Consider the following 14,904-nt stretch of genomic DNA (forward strand, 5'->3'; position numbering starts at 1 on the left):
TGAAAAGAAGGAGAAAAAAAAATGGTAAAATTCCATCTCCCCCCTGCACAATTTTTTTTATTATTATTCTTCCTTTCAGGCATATAACCATCCTCCCGCCAAATAAAATGACTGTCTTTTTTTTTTTGCTGGTTAAAATTTTATTCGAAAAGAATTTTTTTTTTTTTGGATTGATTCTTGATCGACAACAAGAATTTGATTGTCGAGGAAAAGAAAGAAGTTTTATGGATTCATTTTTTTTTTGACTTTTGGTGATGAGCGAAAACGAGAAGAAAAAAATCATGATGTTACAATGTAGAAACAAACAAACAAACAGAGATTCTATTTTTAATTTGATTTTAATGATGATCAACAATTTTTAACCTCGAATGATGATGATAATGTCTTTTTCTATCTCTCTCTAGCGAGAGATTTTTCCGAACGAAAAAGAATAATAAAAGACAGCGTTTGTTTATTAATATTCTTGAACAAAAATATCTGAGTCTGTCGTAAGCAAAAAAAAACTTGCGAGAATAAAAAACAAATTGGCGCCATTTTTTTTCTATTCCAATTCCGAAATGAAAAATATTGAGGAAAAATTCCTGTTTTTTTTCCAAACACGAAAAAATTCTTGTTTTGAAAAAAAAACAAAACATCATCATGAAATGCCATCTATTGATAAAGAATTTAACAATACAAAATCGTAACGTTATCTATGAATTTGATTCGAACGTAAAAAAAATATCTTAATGGACAAGTGGTTGTTGTTGTTTGCTGATTTTGATATATAAATTCGGGAGAGGGATAAGCATAGAATAAATACGAGAGAGAGAGAGAAAAAGAGCGACCAACATGGAATGAATGAAAAAAAGACGGGGGAAAACGAACGAACGAAGAAAATTGTAAACAATATTTATCTTTTTGGTTGAGAAATTCAATGATAATTCAAACGAAAGAAAAAGAGAAAACATCGAATTACCGAATTTGAGAGAGAAAACATTGAACATTTTCAATGCCGATCATGTGTGGATCCGAAAAAACATTTTGATCTTTTGATTTTTTTTGAAATTTTGTTTTCTTCTTCATTTTTTTTCAAAATTTGTTTCGTGAATTTTTTTTTTTTGTTTTGTTTTTCGGCTTTTTTCTTTTGTTTTTGGTTGTAAAGTGATTAAATCAATCAATCAGCAAAAATGGTGACAACAATTGTTGAAGATGTAAATAAATCATTTCAGCCATCAACATTACATCATCATCCTCATTCGCTTTCGCATCTGCAGCATTCGCAAAATCAACAAACATCGCAATCAATTTCAATTCAACAGCAACAACAACCGCAACAATTTGGCAATAATAATTCGAATGTTATTGGTAACGGTATGGCCAATATCAATGTAAATAATAATGGCCAGAATCCAAATCAAAATCAACAAACACCACTACCGCAATCGCAACCATCAACCGCATCACCTTCATCATCATCATCATTTCAAATGATGCAGTTGACAGCTGAAGAATGGCAAGAATTAAACAATGTTGATAGGTAAATATTCTGTCAAATGATTTTTGATTGATTGATTGATTTTTTCATCAATTAAATTTAGCCAATTGTTTGGTGTTTTTAAACCCGAAGATTTAAATTGTCAAAAATTAAAATCATTATTATTAAAAGTAAGTTTGATTCTGTTTGTTTTTGAATGTTTTTTAATGGAAAATATTCCCTCCTCCCTAAAAAAACAACCATTTAGGCAATCAAATGTTATGATTTAGCATTATTAAATCGTAATCTGATTGGATCGAAAACAAATAATAATAATAATGATCAACGTTGTTGTTTTATAAAATCAAATCAAATTGATCCAAATGTTTTTTGTCGTCTTGGACATTATAATTTTCTGCTTGGTAATCGTGTAAAAGGTAAACAATGTTTTCGACATAAAATTACATAAGATTTTTTCAAAACTTTTTGCCTTAAATTTTCTTTAAAAACATAGCTTTATCAGCATATCAACGATATTTAATGACCGATAAAAATTATTGGAAAGTAAGTTTTTGTTTTCTGTTTGTTTTTTTGAATCTTATTTAACAGTTTTTCATTGAAAAAAACCATAAAAAAAACAGAATTCCGCTGCAATATTCGGTCTAGGTCTTACCTATTTTCATTATAATGCATACAATTGGTAAGTAGTGGAATTTTTTTCTCTTTTTTAAATTTTAAAATTTTTGAATTTTTAAAATTCTTGATTGAAAAAAGAAATCTTGGCTAAAAAATAGCCGCCTTGTAAATACATTTTGATCGCAGCGCACTAGATGGCGTCACCAGGATCAGGGAATTTGAAATTTTTTTCTGTTTTTTATCTTTTAACACATTTCCTCCTCCTTGTTCATTAATTAATCTTATCAGTGAAATTTTTTTTCCGATTTCGATTTTGCTGCTTCTGTTTTGTTGTTGTTTGATAAAATATTGCCAATTTCTTTTTGCTTTTATCACCAACAACCAGCAACAACAACAACAAGGCTAACATTATCAAATTGGTTTTTTTTTCTTCTTCAATAATAATAATTTCCTTCGAAAACAGGTGTAATATTTACATTTTGTTTTGTTTGCTGGTGATATTTTCTGTTTAAATGTCCCCAATTTTTTTCAATTTTTTCTCAATGAAATTTACTAATAAATAATCCGGATTCTTATCACTGGTTTCTCACCGGATTTTTATATATCAAACACACAAAATTAATTTCTCACCAGTTTTTTACTGTTTGTTTTTTGTTTTTTACTAATAATAATTTTCATTTGTTTCATTTCATTTTAATGAATTGTCAATAATAACCATAATAACCATTGATTATCCGGTTGGTCACCTTAAACCTTATTCACCTTTATGATGATATAATGATACCTGTAGAATCTTTCTCTTCTCTCTCGGAATATCATTATTATTTTCACATCAACTCTCCGGTGTTGTTGTTGTTGTTTTCTTCCGTTTGTTGTTGTTGTTGTTATATAAGATTTATGGGCAAGGCCCCGAATATTAGATGAAAAAAAAAATTTTTTGAAACCAAGAAAAATCTTACCAAACAGGTTTTGTTTTGAAAGATTTTTTGACTTGACTTGACTTGATTGTCGATGATTTTTTCCTATTATCATTATTGAAACATTTTTCTTTCTTTTTTTTTGGTGTTTTCTTGTCGAATCCTATTATCATTATTGATGATGATGATGTTTGATCTTTGATGATGATAATATCTTTTGATTTTTTTTTTGATCATCATCATCAGTATCATCATCAGAAAAATTGATACATTGTTTCAATTTTTCCTTCCAGTCTCGTGGCCAAATAATGATTTTTTTTCAAATTTTCCAATTTATTTCCAAACATCTGCATCACATGTATGGATGGATGTATAGTTTGTGTGTTTGTGTATTTATGGTGAGAATCGAGAATGATTATGTTGAGGGAGGTTGTTGTTGTACAATGATGGATTGTTGTTGATGATGATAGTGGCGGTGGATGAAATCCTGAGGATACACATGAGTCACCCAGCTGCCTTACAATGTTATTTTCTTACTTATTTCATCATCATCGATATTGATGATAATTTTGGTTAGAAATTCAAATATGATATGTAGTTGTCGAAATAGTCGTCGTAGTGGTTGATTATCATCAACTACAAAATGTATGACAAAAAGGTCAAAGGCATTTTGGATAGTTGAAAGTTGAAAAGAAAAAGAAATTCTTTATTTTTTGGTTACTATTTTTAAAAATTTTGTTTTAAAATAAATAGATTTATAAACGAAAGAAAAAAATTCTTCAAGTTTTACAAATTTGCCCAGTATGGTAACAGTCGATGACATTGAACTCGAAATAATCAAAAGAGAGAGATGATGTAATGACTTTCCGGAAGGAAAATGATAATCATAAAAATAAATTCTAATTATCGGATTGGAATTTATCATCATTTGATTAATAACTTCCTAAATAATGATTCGAATCGATTATCGATCATATGATGAATGGGGGGGATCATACGATATTTTTTTAAAGTTTTTTTTTTTGTTTGTCAAGTTTTGTCGATGTTCTCATTTCATCTTAGCATCCTTTTTTTTCATATTTTTTTTGTTTTTGTTTTTGACCTCTTTTTTTTCGTTGTTGTTGTTGTTGTTGTTTTTGGTTAAACATTTTATCAGCAAAATTTTTTATTTTTTGTTTATTCATAAGTTGTTGTTTTCCATTTTTGTCAAGATGTGTGAGAATCCTTTTTTTTCCATTAAAAACAACAAAAAAAACTCCAAGTGTCACCATACAAAGATCAAACAAAACTGACTCTTATCGTAATGAGTTTTTACATCCGGCCTATTAAAAAAAATCGAAAAGAATTTTTTTTCAACAAAAAAAAAATCCCCTAAAATAACACTGAGTGAACACACAAACGACAAATCAAACCATGAATGAATGATGATGGTTCCCTTTAAATTTTTTATTTGATTCGCTTGAATTTTTCTCTCTTTTTCTGTGTTTTTCACACACACACACACTTATTGTCGATGTTAAATTTTTGAAGAAAAAAAAAATTTAATTTTCGCTTTTATATTTCTATGGCTTTTGGTGTGTTGGGGTACGTGACCGACCAATCGACTTTTTTGTCAATGTTTGTATGAAACATGCAGTGAATGAACGCAATATGAAAATGAATGAAAATTTTTTTTTGGTGAATTTGAATCCAATACCACCACCACTACACCAGCAGCATCATATGAACTTTATCTTTATCCTTAGCTTTATCCATCTTTTTTTTTCGTTTGATTGTTTCGCTATATCGAAAGGAATATCTATGTGTGGCTTTCTCTCTCTATTCTCATTCAACTTTCACCTTATCTCTTTTTTTTTTTTGATATTGGTTAAGGTTCGGGTTTTCTTTGGTAGTGGTATCATTCCTTATAATTACCGTCGTTATCATCAAAGTAGTGGTATTGTTTTTAAACCAGAAAAAAATATTATCTTTTTCCGCTACAAATTCTGGTAGTGGTAGTGGTACAATCTATACATATATAGGATATATATGACATCCGCATATAATAAATGATGATAATCGAATAATGATGATGATAATGATAATGATCCAAAGTTTAAATGGCCAAAACATTGTTGTTTATTGTCGTAGTAGTCATTGATGTGGTTGGTTTAGTTTAGTTTCATCATCATCACATTTGGCCTAAAAAACGATGAAAAATCCTATTCTTTTTTTTCTTGTTGTTGTTTTGTTTGTTTGGGATCAATGAATTTCGCTCCACCACCAATGTGTTGGGTTGTTACACCAAAAAAACCCCTTATAAAAAACGCTCTATATTAACCTACCACCACCGCCACCACCACCATTGATGATTTAATATGAAGACTTTTTGACTGACGTAAGACGATAGTGTTTCTCTTTATACTCTCTTTTATTATATTCATTTGATGATTGACCATCTGTGTTCTCTCTCTGTCGATCTGTGTGTTTTTTATATTCGGGTTTTCTTGAATTTTTTTTCTTCAATTGGTTTTTCTGGTTGGTTGGTTGAAGAGTGAGAGAATCTTTGCTTTCGTCATAATTATATTCCTGTGTAGGAAACGAAAGATTGAAGATTTTTGTTTGGTTTCTTCAAATTTGTTTTTTTATTGTTTGTTTGTTTGGATTGGAAAATCTTGATCTCTTTCTCTAAAATATTCTTGCGTGCGTCTTGTGTTCAATCATATGATTAATTACCTCATTCGTTTTTTATTCCTCAAAAACAAGAATTCTTTTTTTTTCCCCCACATTCTGGTGACGCAGAATTTGATGAAAGAATTTCCAAAACAAAACAAAACAAGAAAAAAAAACATTCCGTGAAATTTATCACTGCCATATGTTTTGTTGATGTGTTGTTGTTGAGTGTGTGGTCAATTCTTCAAATCATCAGATTCTTTGATCAACATTGCCATTTTTTAAACAAAACAAAAAAATTCTTGTCAAACATAAAAATACCTCTTTCTTTTTTCAACTGAAAATTATATCTGCCTCTTTTTGTTTTTCTCTGGTTATATTTCCAACGAATGTGTTCATTTTGTTTTTTAAAAAAATTTAAAAATTTGAAATTCATCAAAGGTATGTGTGTATTTGAAAGAGTGAAAAAAAGTTTTCAATCAATATTTTTTTTCTCAGAATTTGAATTTTCTTCCAATTTTGGACGACGAATCTTGTTTTGTTTTTGTTGTTTTTTTGGTGCATTTTAGCAAAAAAACAACAAAAAAACAAACTTTGTCGTTGCTCGGAATATATTTTTCGAAAGAAGAAAAGAAAAGCTTCGAGGTTATTTGCCTCTACCCATCTTTCATATTGTTGTTGTTTTTGATTGTAAGGAGGTATTGAATTTCTCTAATGATCTTTGTGTGTGTGTGTATTGTGCGTAAGATATATACAAGATTCTTACATAATAATAGGATAGCCAATCAATGAAGAATTGACCTCGAACCCTCAAATTGATCATTTTCTTTTTTGAAGATTTGAATTTTTATGAAGCGCGCGCGCACGTTTTGTTTTTTGTTGGTAAAAATCTTTGAGAAAATTTTCTATTTTTTCAAATCAAATGAATTTAGGGTTATAAATCTTTTTGCTTTTGTTTTGTCAAATAAGACAGGTAATTAGTTGAAAATTTTTTAAGAATGACATTCGATAAAATGAAAATGTTACACCCATATTGAATTTTGTTAATTTTGTCGGTGAACAAAACAAAATAGCTAATGTGTTTTGTCATTACAGAATGTTTTTCACTGCTATAAAAATTTGATTATATTTTTTTTAATTTTCAAATTTTTTACGGTCGAATGAAAAGGACCCTGCTTAGTTTTTTATTATTATTATTACGCTAGCTTTTGAGCCAAATGGATCTCTTTTTTTTCATTCTCGATTTTTGGATAAGCAAGGTTCACACACAAACACAGGGATAGAAAGAGAGAGAAACAACAAGCGCACACCGACATTATATGACCCAATCAATGGTGATGGTGGTACACCGCCCTCCCTTATTTTATTTTGTTTCATTCGGACCTTTTATTACTTTGTTCCAAATGGTCTTTATTTAAAAAGCTAGCTGGTTTGTTGAATGATTGGGACCTACCAACATAATCACCCAACTATGGTTGTGATTTAATTGAATGGTAAACAGAGTGAATGAAATCAGCCTAGCTAGGTCCAAATGTGAATGAGCAAGTTGTGTGTTTGGCTTTTGGTTTTTGGCTTTTGTTGTGTGTTGTTAATCAAATGCGACATTTTTTTTTTAAATTTTTTTCTTGAAAATTCTTCTTTTTTTTTATTTGTTGTTTAAATAGGACAATCAAAGCATTTAAACAATTAATCTATACTGATCGACAATTTTCACGTACGAATGAAGCACATATACGATTGGCAATTATTTATAAATTTTTTCAACATTATAATCTTGCTCATAAGGTAAGTTTTGTTTGTTTTTCCTTATTTTTGTTGGATTTTATTCAAAAAAATGAATTTTTTCCATAGCATTTTCGTATTGCTTTAAATGATTCGAATATTTGTACGTTGGGAAAGAATGAAAGTAAGTTTTGTTTTGTAATGTTTTTCTGGTGTAAATTTTACAATTTTCTTCGATTTTTTTCATCAGTAAAATTTCATATAGCACATGTTTATGAATTGGAAGGAAAAATTAAAACTGCCCGTGAACAATATTTATCGTTATTGAAACAAAAAGACAACATTATATCATCATCATTACGTGCTGATTGTTTAAGACAATTAGGTTGGATTTGTTATTCAAATGATACATTACCCCCATTAGTTGATAATAGTTTGCAACAACAACCGAAACAATCACAGCAACAACAACGTTATTATCAAGCAATAAAATATCTAAATGAATCAATTGAATTAGATAATGATCCATATATTGCTTATTATTATCTTGGTAGATGTTATGCTTGTTTAAATCAGGTACATGATGCATTCATTTCATATCGTCATTCAGTAGAAAAAACTGAAGCAAATTCAAATACATGGTGTTCCATCGGGATACTTTATCAAAAACAAAATCAACCATTTGATGCATTACAAGCATATATTTGTTCCGTTCAATTAAATAAAAATAATATAACAGCATGGATTAATCTTGGTTTATTATATGAAACATATCAACAATATTATGATGCATTTAAATGTTATTTACATGCAACAAGATCAACAAAAGAATCAAAAATATCATTATCGACAACAACAACAACAACTAAATCAACAACAACAAAATTATTACCGATCGGTGTTATTGAACGTATTAAATATTTAAAATCATTATCATTACATAATAATAATATTATGTCTATTAGGTATGGTTTTTTTTAATTAACTTTTTCGTTTGGCTTATAATTTTTTCTTTCTTTTTTTTTATGAATTTGTTTTTCACTTTCTTTCACACCTATATAAATAAATGGTAGTGCCCAGAAATTACCTTCATTAGAATTGGCCTGGAATAATTCTGTTGATAATGATATGGCATCAAAAAGGCATCAATCGTTTGTTACTAATGCTACATCTACTATTGCTTCATCACAATCACAATCAACAATAGATCCAAATGATCCATTAATTAACACTGCCAAACGACCTAAATTAGAAAATCATCATCATCCACATCCACATCACCCAAGTGTTGTTCCATATAATCAACAACAACAACAACAAGTTTCCTATGATAATATAAAAAATTCTTTCCAATCAACAACAACATCATCATCAATTGCTCAATCTAAACAACAACAATCGCCTACATTTTTTCAGAATAAATCTAAACGTTCATATTCAATTGATAGTGATGTTATGTCAAATCAAACAATATCATCTGATGATTCAGGTATTGATTCAAAAGATATTTATTGTCATCAAACTAGTCAACAACAACCAAATAGAGAAGATGCTATCATTTCAATTTTATCATCAACTTCGGATTCTAGTCAAGATCCGTCCATTAGACAGCCAAAATTATCGATTGAAATGAATGCACAACAGATAATTGATGAATGTAAAAAATATCCAACAAAAACAACTAGAATTATAAACAGTATTACATCGGATAATGGTTATCCACCTTATCCGCCTGATCCACCTTATCCACCCTTACCAAGAGAAAAATTAAATCCACCAACACCTAGTATCTATGTAAGTTTTTTTTTGTGGTGATCATATTTTATGTTTTCCTAATCAATTTTGGTTTGATAAACAACAAACAATGTTTTTTTAGGTTGAAAGTAAAAAAGAAGCATTTTCACCTGAACTTCAACAATTTTGTCTTTCGAATCATATTGCTGTTATACGTGGTCTATCATCAGTACTTAAACTAGATTTAGGTCTTTTTTCAACCAAAACATTAGTTGAATCAAATTCTGATCATTATATTGAAGTACGACGACAATATATGCAACCATCGGATGAAAATTGGGATCCAGAACATCGTGATATGGTTTGGTATTGTGAAAGTCAACGATCACATACAACTATTGCACGTTATGGTCATTATCAAGCACTTTCATTTAGTGAATCGTTGAAAGAAGATAAAGAAAAAAATTCATCAACAACAAATTCAATATTTCGTGATTCAGATTCGGATTCGAATTCAACATTTTGCAAGTATGTTTTTTTTTGGTTTGATCTATTGATTGGGCAAAGAAATTAATTTTTTTTTCAAATCTAGAAATACGAAAAAACATAAAAAATATAGTATGTTTAAACCGGTTAAATTTGGTACGAATGTTGATCTTTCGGATCCAAAAAAATGGAAAATTCAATTACAAGAATTAGCTAAACTACCTCCATTTGCACGTGTATCATCCGCTGCCAATATGTTGACACATGTTGGTCATACAATTCTTGGTATGAATTCCGTTCAACTTTATATGAAAGTACCTGGTTGTCGTACACCTGGTCATCAAGAGAATAATAATTTCTGTTCGGTAAATATTAATATTGGACCTGGTGATTGTGAATGGTTTGGTGTTGCGCCCGAATATTGGGGTGTTATTCATCATATTTGTGAAAGGTAAATATTAATTTTTGTTGTTATTTGTCCAAACAAATTCTTTTAATTAATTTTCATTATCTTTTTTCCATTTGAAGAAATAACATTAATTATTTACATGGATCATGGTGGCCATTATTAGATGATCTTTACGCAGAAAATGTACCAGTATATAGGTTTGTACAAAAACCGGGTGATATTGTTTGGGTTGGTGCTGGAACCGTTCATTGGGTACAAGCAATCGGTTGGTGTAATAATATTGCATGGAATGTTGGTCCATTCACTTCATTACAATATGATTTAGCCATAAAACGTTATGAATGGAATAAACATGAAAATTATAAATCAATTGTACCGATGATTAATTTATCATGGAATATTGCACGTAATGTTAAAATATCGGATAAATCTGTGTTTACAATGATAAAGTATGTTTTTTGTTTTTGTTTTTTTGTTTTGATGATTTTTCCCATTGAAAAAAATCAACTTTTTCTTCTTATTTCTTCCAAAAAGGTTAACTTTGATGCGATCATTAAAATATTCAATAATGTTGGCCAATTTTATTGATGATATTGGTCATGAAATTCTACTAAGACAACGTGATTTACAAGAACCAGTACATTATTGTGTTGTTTGTGACGTAAGTTTTGTGTGTTTTTATTAATGATCTTTATTTTTTTATTCAGTGAAAATTTTCATTTAAAATTCAAATTTTTCTTTTCTCTATTTTCACCAATCAACCAACCAACCCAAAAAATATCCAGATTGAAGTATTTAATATTTTATTTGTAAAAGAAATTGAACGTAAACATGTTGTCCATTGTTTTTATTGTGCACAAAAAATGCAAAATAATTTAAATGATTTTGTTATACTTGAAGAATATAAATTGAATGATTTGACCAAAGTTTATGATAATTTTCAATTGATTACAACACCAGCTGCTGCTGTTTCTACGAATTTAAATAATTCTACAGCAACAATGACGACCACCACAGCAAATAATACATCATCGCCAACAACAACAACAACGTCCATTAATACGAATCAAACATCCTCTTGATAATGTTTTACCAAACCTTTTTCCTCTTATATAAAATGTTTTTCATTGCTCATAATTTCAGTTCACATTTATCGCCTTCATCAATTTTTTTTTCATTTGGAATTCATTTATTATATTTATTTCAACATTGATTTCAATCACACACCAGACACAAGATGTACTTATACAAAACATAAAAAAAATGTGATAAACTTTTTCAATATCTGTCAGCAAAACAATGTTCGTCCCCTTATCATCACACACAACATGAATGTCGTCAAAATTTCAATCAGTTGTTTTTTTTAATTTGTTTGTTTTGTTTCAAATTTTGGTCAAACAAAAAATTATTGATCTCTCTCTCTCTCTCTCTCTCTCTCACTCATGGTCACTTATGTAACTCTTTTTTTTTAAATTTTACAAATTGAAAATTTTTCGATTTCAATTTGTTTTAGTTGGAATTTTTTTTTGCTCTTTTTTTTAAATTTACATAAACACTCACACACCTTACATTAATCAATCAATTTAGGTCAATCAATCAATTTTTAATCAATCGAATTTTGGTTATTCCAATCATTTTTTGGAAAATAAAAAAAAATGAAAAATAAAGAAAACAAAGTTTCTTTTCAATCGCGCCAAAAAAAATTTTTGATTTCTGTCTGATAAACTTTCAGCGTATAAATGCGGTACATCAATTTGACGCGCAGAATGTTGTCAACAAATTGGTTCGAAAAAAAATTCTCGTAATTTGAAAAAAGTTTTTGATTTTTTAAACAATGTCCACCACCACCGCCAAAGATCCAGTTGTTGGACCAGAATTCATCAATCTAAATGTTCATAAAGCTGGTTTGGATGGTCTGGATCAACAACGTATCAATCAAATTATTCAAGAAGCAAGTAAAGGTTCGCGATTTTATATATTTCAACAACGACGTCAAAAACGTATCGATGAACAAATAAAAAAATTAAAAAAACAATCAACATTGATTACGGATTTTCAACGACAACAAGCATTGAAAAAAGCCGATATGATTATTGTTAATCTTGAACAACAACGACGAGTGTTGAATAAAATTATTGTACATTTTGATATGGATATGTTTTTTGCAGCTGTTGAAATTAAAAAGGATCCCAGTTTGGCCAACATTCCGATGGCTGTTGGTTCAATGGCAATGATATCGACAAGTAATTATATTGCACGTCGTTATGGGGTACGTTCTGCAATGGCCGGTTTTATTGCCAAAAAACTTTGTCCACAATTAAAATTGATTAAACCAAATTTTAAAAATTATTCAAAAGAAAGTGAATCTGTAATGAATGTTATACGTGAATATGATCCAAATCTTCGTACATTTTCATTGGATGAAGTTTATATCGATCTAACTGGATATGTTTTTGAAAATTATTCTCGAAAAAATAATATTCCATTGGAAGAACTTTATTGTTTGGATGAATTAACCGATCAGATTTGGCAATTTACTTCTTTGGTTGTTGAAGAAATACGTTCAAAAGTTTTCAAAGAAACACAGCTAACAATTAGTGCTGGTATATCGTGCAATACATTATTGGCAAAAGTTTGTACAGATATTAATAAACCAAATGGACAATTTATGATTAAAGGAAATCGTAATGAAATTATGGAATTTGTATCACAAATTCCAATACGTAAATTCAATGGAATCGGTCCGGTTAAAGATCAAATTCTTTCAGCTTTCAACATAGTTAAACCAACGGATATTTTTGAAAACAGAGCTTTATTACTGTGTTTATTCGATGATATTGTTTATTATCTTCGAATTTATCTTGGTATTGGTTCAACACATTTATCCAGTAACAACGATGATAATAATCAACATCAACAAAAATCACATAGCCGTGAACGAACCGTAGGTGAAGTCGGTAATTTTGATGATATTTGTCTTTTGCTTAAAGATATTTCCGCACGGTTATCCAAAGATTTACGTAATGAACAACAACTTTGTAAAACTATTACATTGAAATTGAAAAAAATTAATTTCGATGTTTTTATCAAATGTAAAACTATTGATCATTATACTGATGATGAACAAGTATTATATAGAATTGGTAAAGAATTATTGTTGCAAGAAATGATAAAATCATCAAATAAATATCGTTTAATTGGTCTTAAAGTTTCAAATTTATGTCAAACAAATGAAAAAATCCTGTTACCCAATGATCAATTAACATTAACGCAATTTATTCAAATGAAATCATCGAAACGCAAATCAATCGACGAATCAACAACCGCTGATGATGATAATCATTGTGGTGATGATGATTCCGATGCAGCAGAATTAAATGAAAATGGTGAATATGAATGTAATCTATGTGAAAATACATTTCGAAATCCAAATAAATTTGAATTTCATGAAAGATTTTGTCGTGGTAATCATTGTGATTCTCAATATGGTTTATCAAGTGATGATAGTGGTGATGATGATTATTATTGTTATCATTCATATTCAAACAACAAAGATGATGATCATCATAGTGAACATCATGTCGATGTTAAATCATCACCATTATCGGATAAAATCGATTCGAATGATGAAAAAAATGATCCACTATCATCACCACAATTTCTAAAATGTCCAATTTGTCAATCAAATACATTATTTCAAACAAATGATGATCTTAACCGACATATTGATATTTGTCTTAATCGACAAGTTTGTATTGAATTGACAGCAATTGCTGTTGACCATAATGATGACCATCAACAACAGCAAAAATCTGATATATCTTTTTTGTCAATGAAAAAATCAAATAAAAAGAAACGTTTGTCATCATCCGCATCATCAAGTGCCACTACTAATCAAACAACAATAATACAATCATCTGCCAATCAAACAAAAATCGAACATTATTATGGTTTGCGTAAATGTAAAACTGAATAAGAATAAGCTATGACAAGATTTTGGGACTTTTTTCCCCGTTTCTTAAATTGAAATTGAATTGAAAATGGAAATCCAAAACGAAACGAAACGAAACATAATAAAAAGATGAAAGAAATCAATCGTATGTTTTTGAGAAAAATTGAATTGAATTTTTTTGTTTTTTTTTTGTTTGAAATTCAAATCGATTTCAAATTTTGCAATCATTTTTCTTTTCTTTTCTTCCATTTTCAATCATTGTCAACTCAAATTCGACAAGACAAAATTGAATTTTTTCACTTCCATTCATTCATTCATTCTGTTTTCTTTTTTCATTCTTTACTGTTAAATAATAATAATGATTATGTAATTCAATTGAATTCTGCTAAAAAAATTTGTTTATATTTTTATTCTGTTTTGTTCTGTTTTGTTTGCAATATGAGATAATAAAATTTGATTTGAAAAGAAGAAAAATTTTTCCATATTTTTTTTCGGTTGTTACATTTATTCAAAAAAAGGTAAGATTTAAATTTTCAAAAAAAAAAAAAAAAATAAAATAAAAAAAAAAAAATAGAATTTTTCCTAACCTAACCTCACTCAACTATGAATCATAGTCATCAACCTAACCTAACTCAACTATGAATCATAGTCATATGACGAAATAAAATATTGATAATGATAATTATAGAATTTTGTTTACTTTTGTTTTATGAATTTTTTTATGGACCCGAATTTTTAAGTTATAAAAATATCTATTTTATAAAGCGAACAATGTACAAAAAATTCATTTTTCGTTTGTTCAAACTATTATCATCATTTTTTTGGAACCATTAAATTGACAACAACGATTACGGATGATGTGTATTTGACAAATATTAAACTCTCTCTCTCTCTCTCTCTCTCACTACCCTTGTGTGTTTGTTTGTGTAATATAAACCTG

General features: G+C 28.7%; 2 protein-coding genes across 3 annotated transcripts; both read left to right on the plus strand.

Moving 5' to 3' along the window:
- Positions 1 to 719: 719 nt before the first annotated feature.
- On the plus strand, positions 720 to 11,602 carry Utx (Utx histone demethylase). 2 transcript variants are annotated; one of them, XM_027340851.2, is made up of 14 exons: positions 720 to 1,519; positions 1,581 to 1,647; positions 1,725 to 1,893; positions 1,971 to 2,020; positions 2,098 to 2,156; positions 7,326 to 7,446; positions 7,513 to 7,567; positions 7,634 to 8,348; positions 8,457 to 9,177; positions 9,260 to 9,645; positions 9,710 to 10,054; positions 10,132 to 10,461; positions 10,547 to 10,673; positions 10,798 to 11,602. In XM_027340851.2, the coding sequence occupies exons 1-14, from the start codon at positions 1,170 to 1,172 to the stop codon at positions 11,092 to 11,094; spliced, it is 3,792 nt and encodes a 1,263-aa protein (XP_027196652.2). In that variant the 5' UTR covers positions 720 to 1,169; the 3' UTR covers positions 11,095 to 11,602. The 2 variants fall into 2 exon arrangements, with proteins under 2 accessions (XP_027196652.2, XP_075678985.1); XM_075822870.1 differs by lacking the exons at positions 720 to 1,519; positions 1,581 to 1,647; positions 1,725 to 1,893; positions 1,971 to 2,020; positions 2,098 to 2,156 and adding an exon at positions 4,559 to 4,593 and having other exon boundaries at positions 10,798 to 11,598.
- A 126-nt stretch (positions 11,603 to 11,728) lies between these two features.
- LOC113791123 (DNA polymerase kappa-like) lies at positions 11,729 to 14,092 on the plus strand. Its single transcript, XM_027340852.2, has one exon. The coding sequence runs from the start codon at positions 11,847 to 11,849 to the stop codon at positions 13,986 to 13,988; it is 2,142 nt and encodes a 713-aa protein (XP_027196653.2). The 5' UTR covers positions 11,729 to 11,846; the 3' UTR covers positions 13,989 to 14,092.
- Positions 14,093 to 14,904: the final 812 nt, after the last annotated feature.

Source organism: Dermatophagoides pteronyssinus, unplaced genomic scaffold (genome assembly GCF_027571235.1).
Source record: "Dermatophagoides pteronyssinus isolate colony J.1.1.1.1 unplaced genomic scaffold, Derpt_VIB-CSIC_2022.12 sq0021, whole genome shotgun sequence".
In the NCBI taxonomy this organism is placed as follows: domain Eukaryota; kingdom Metazoa; phylum Arthropoda; class Arachnida; order Sarcoptiformes; family Pyroglyphidae; genus Dermatophagoides; species Dermatophagoides pteronyssinus.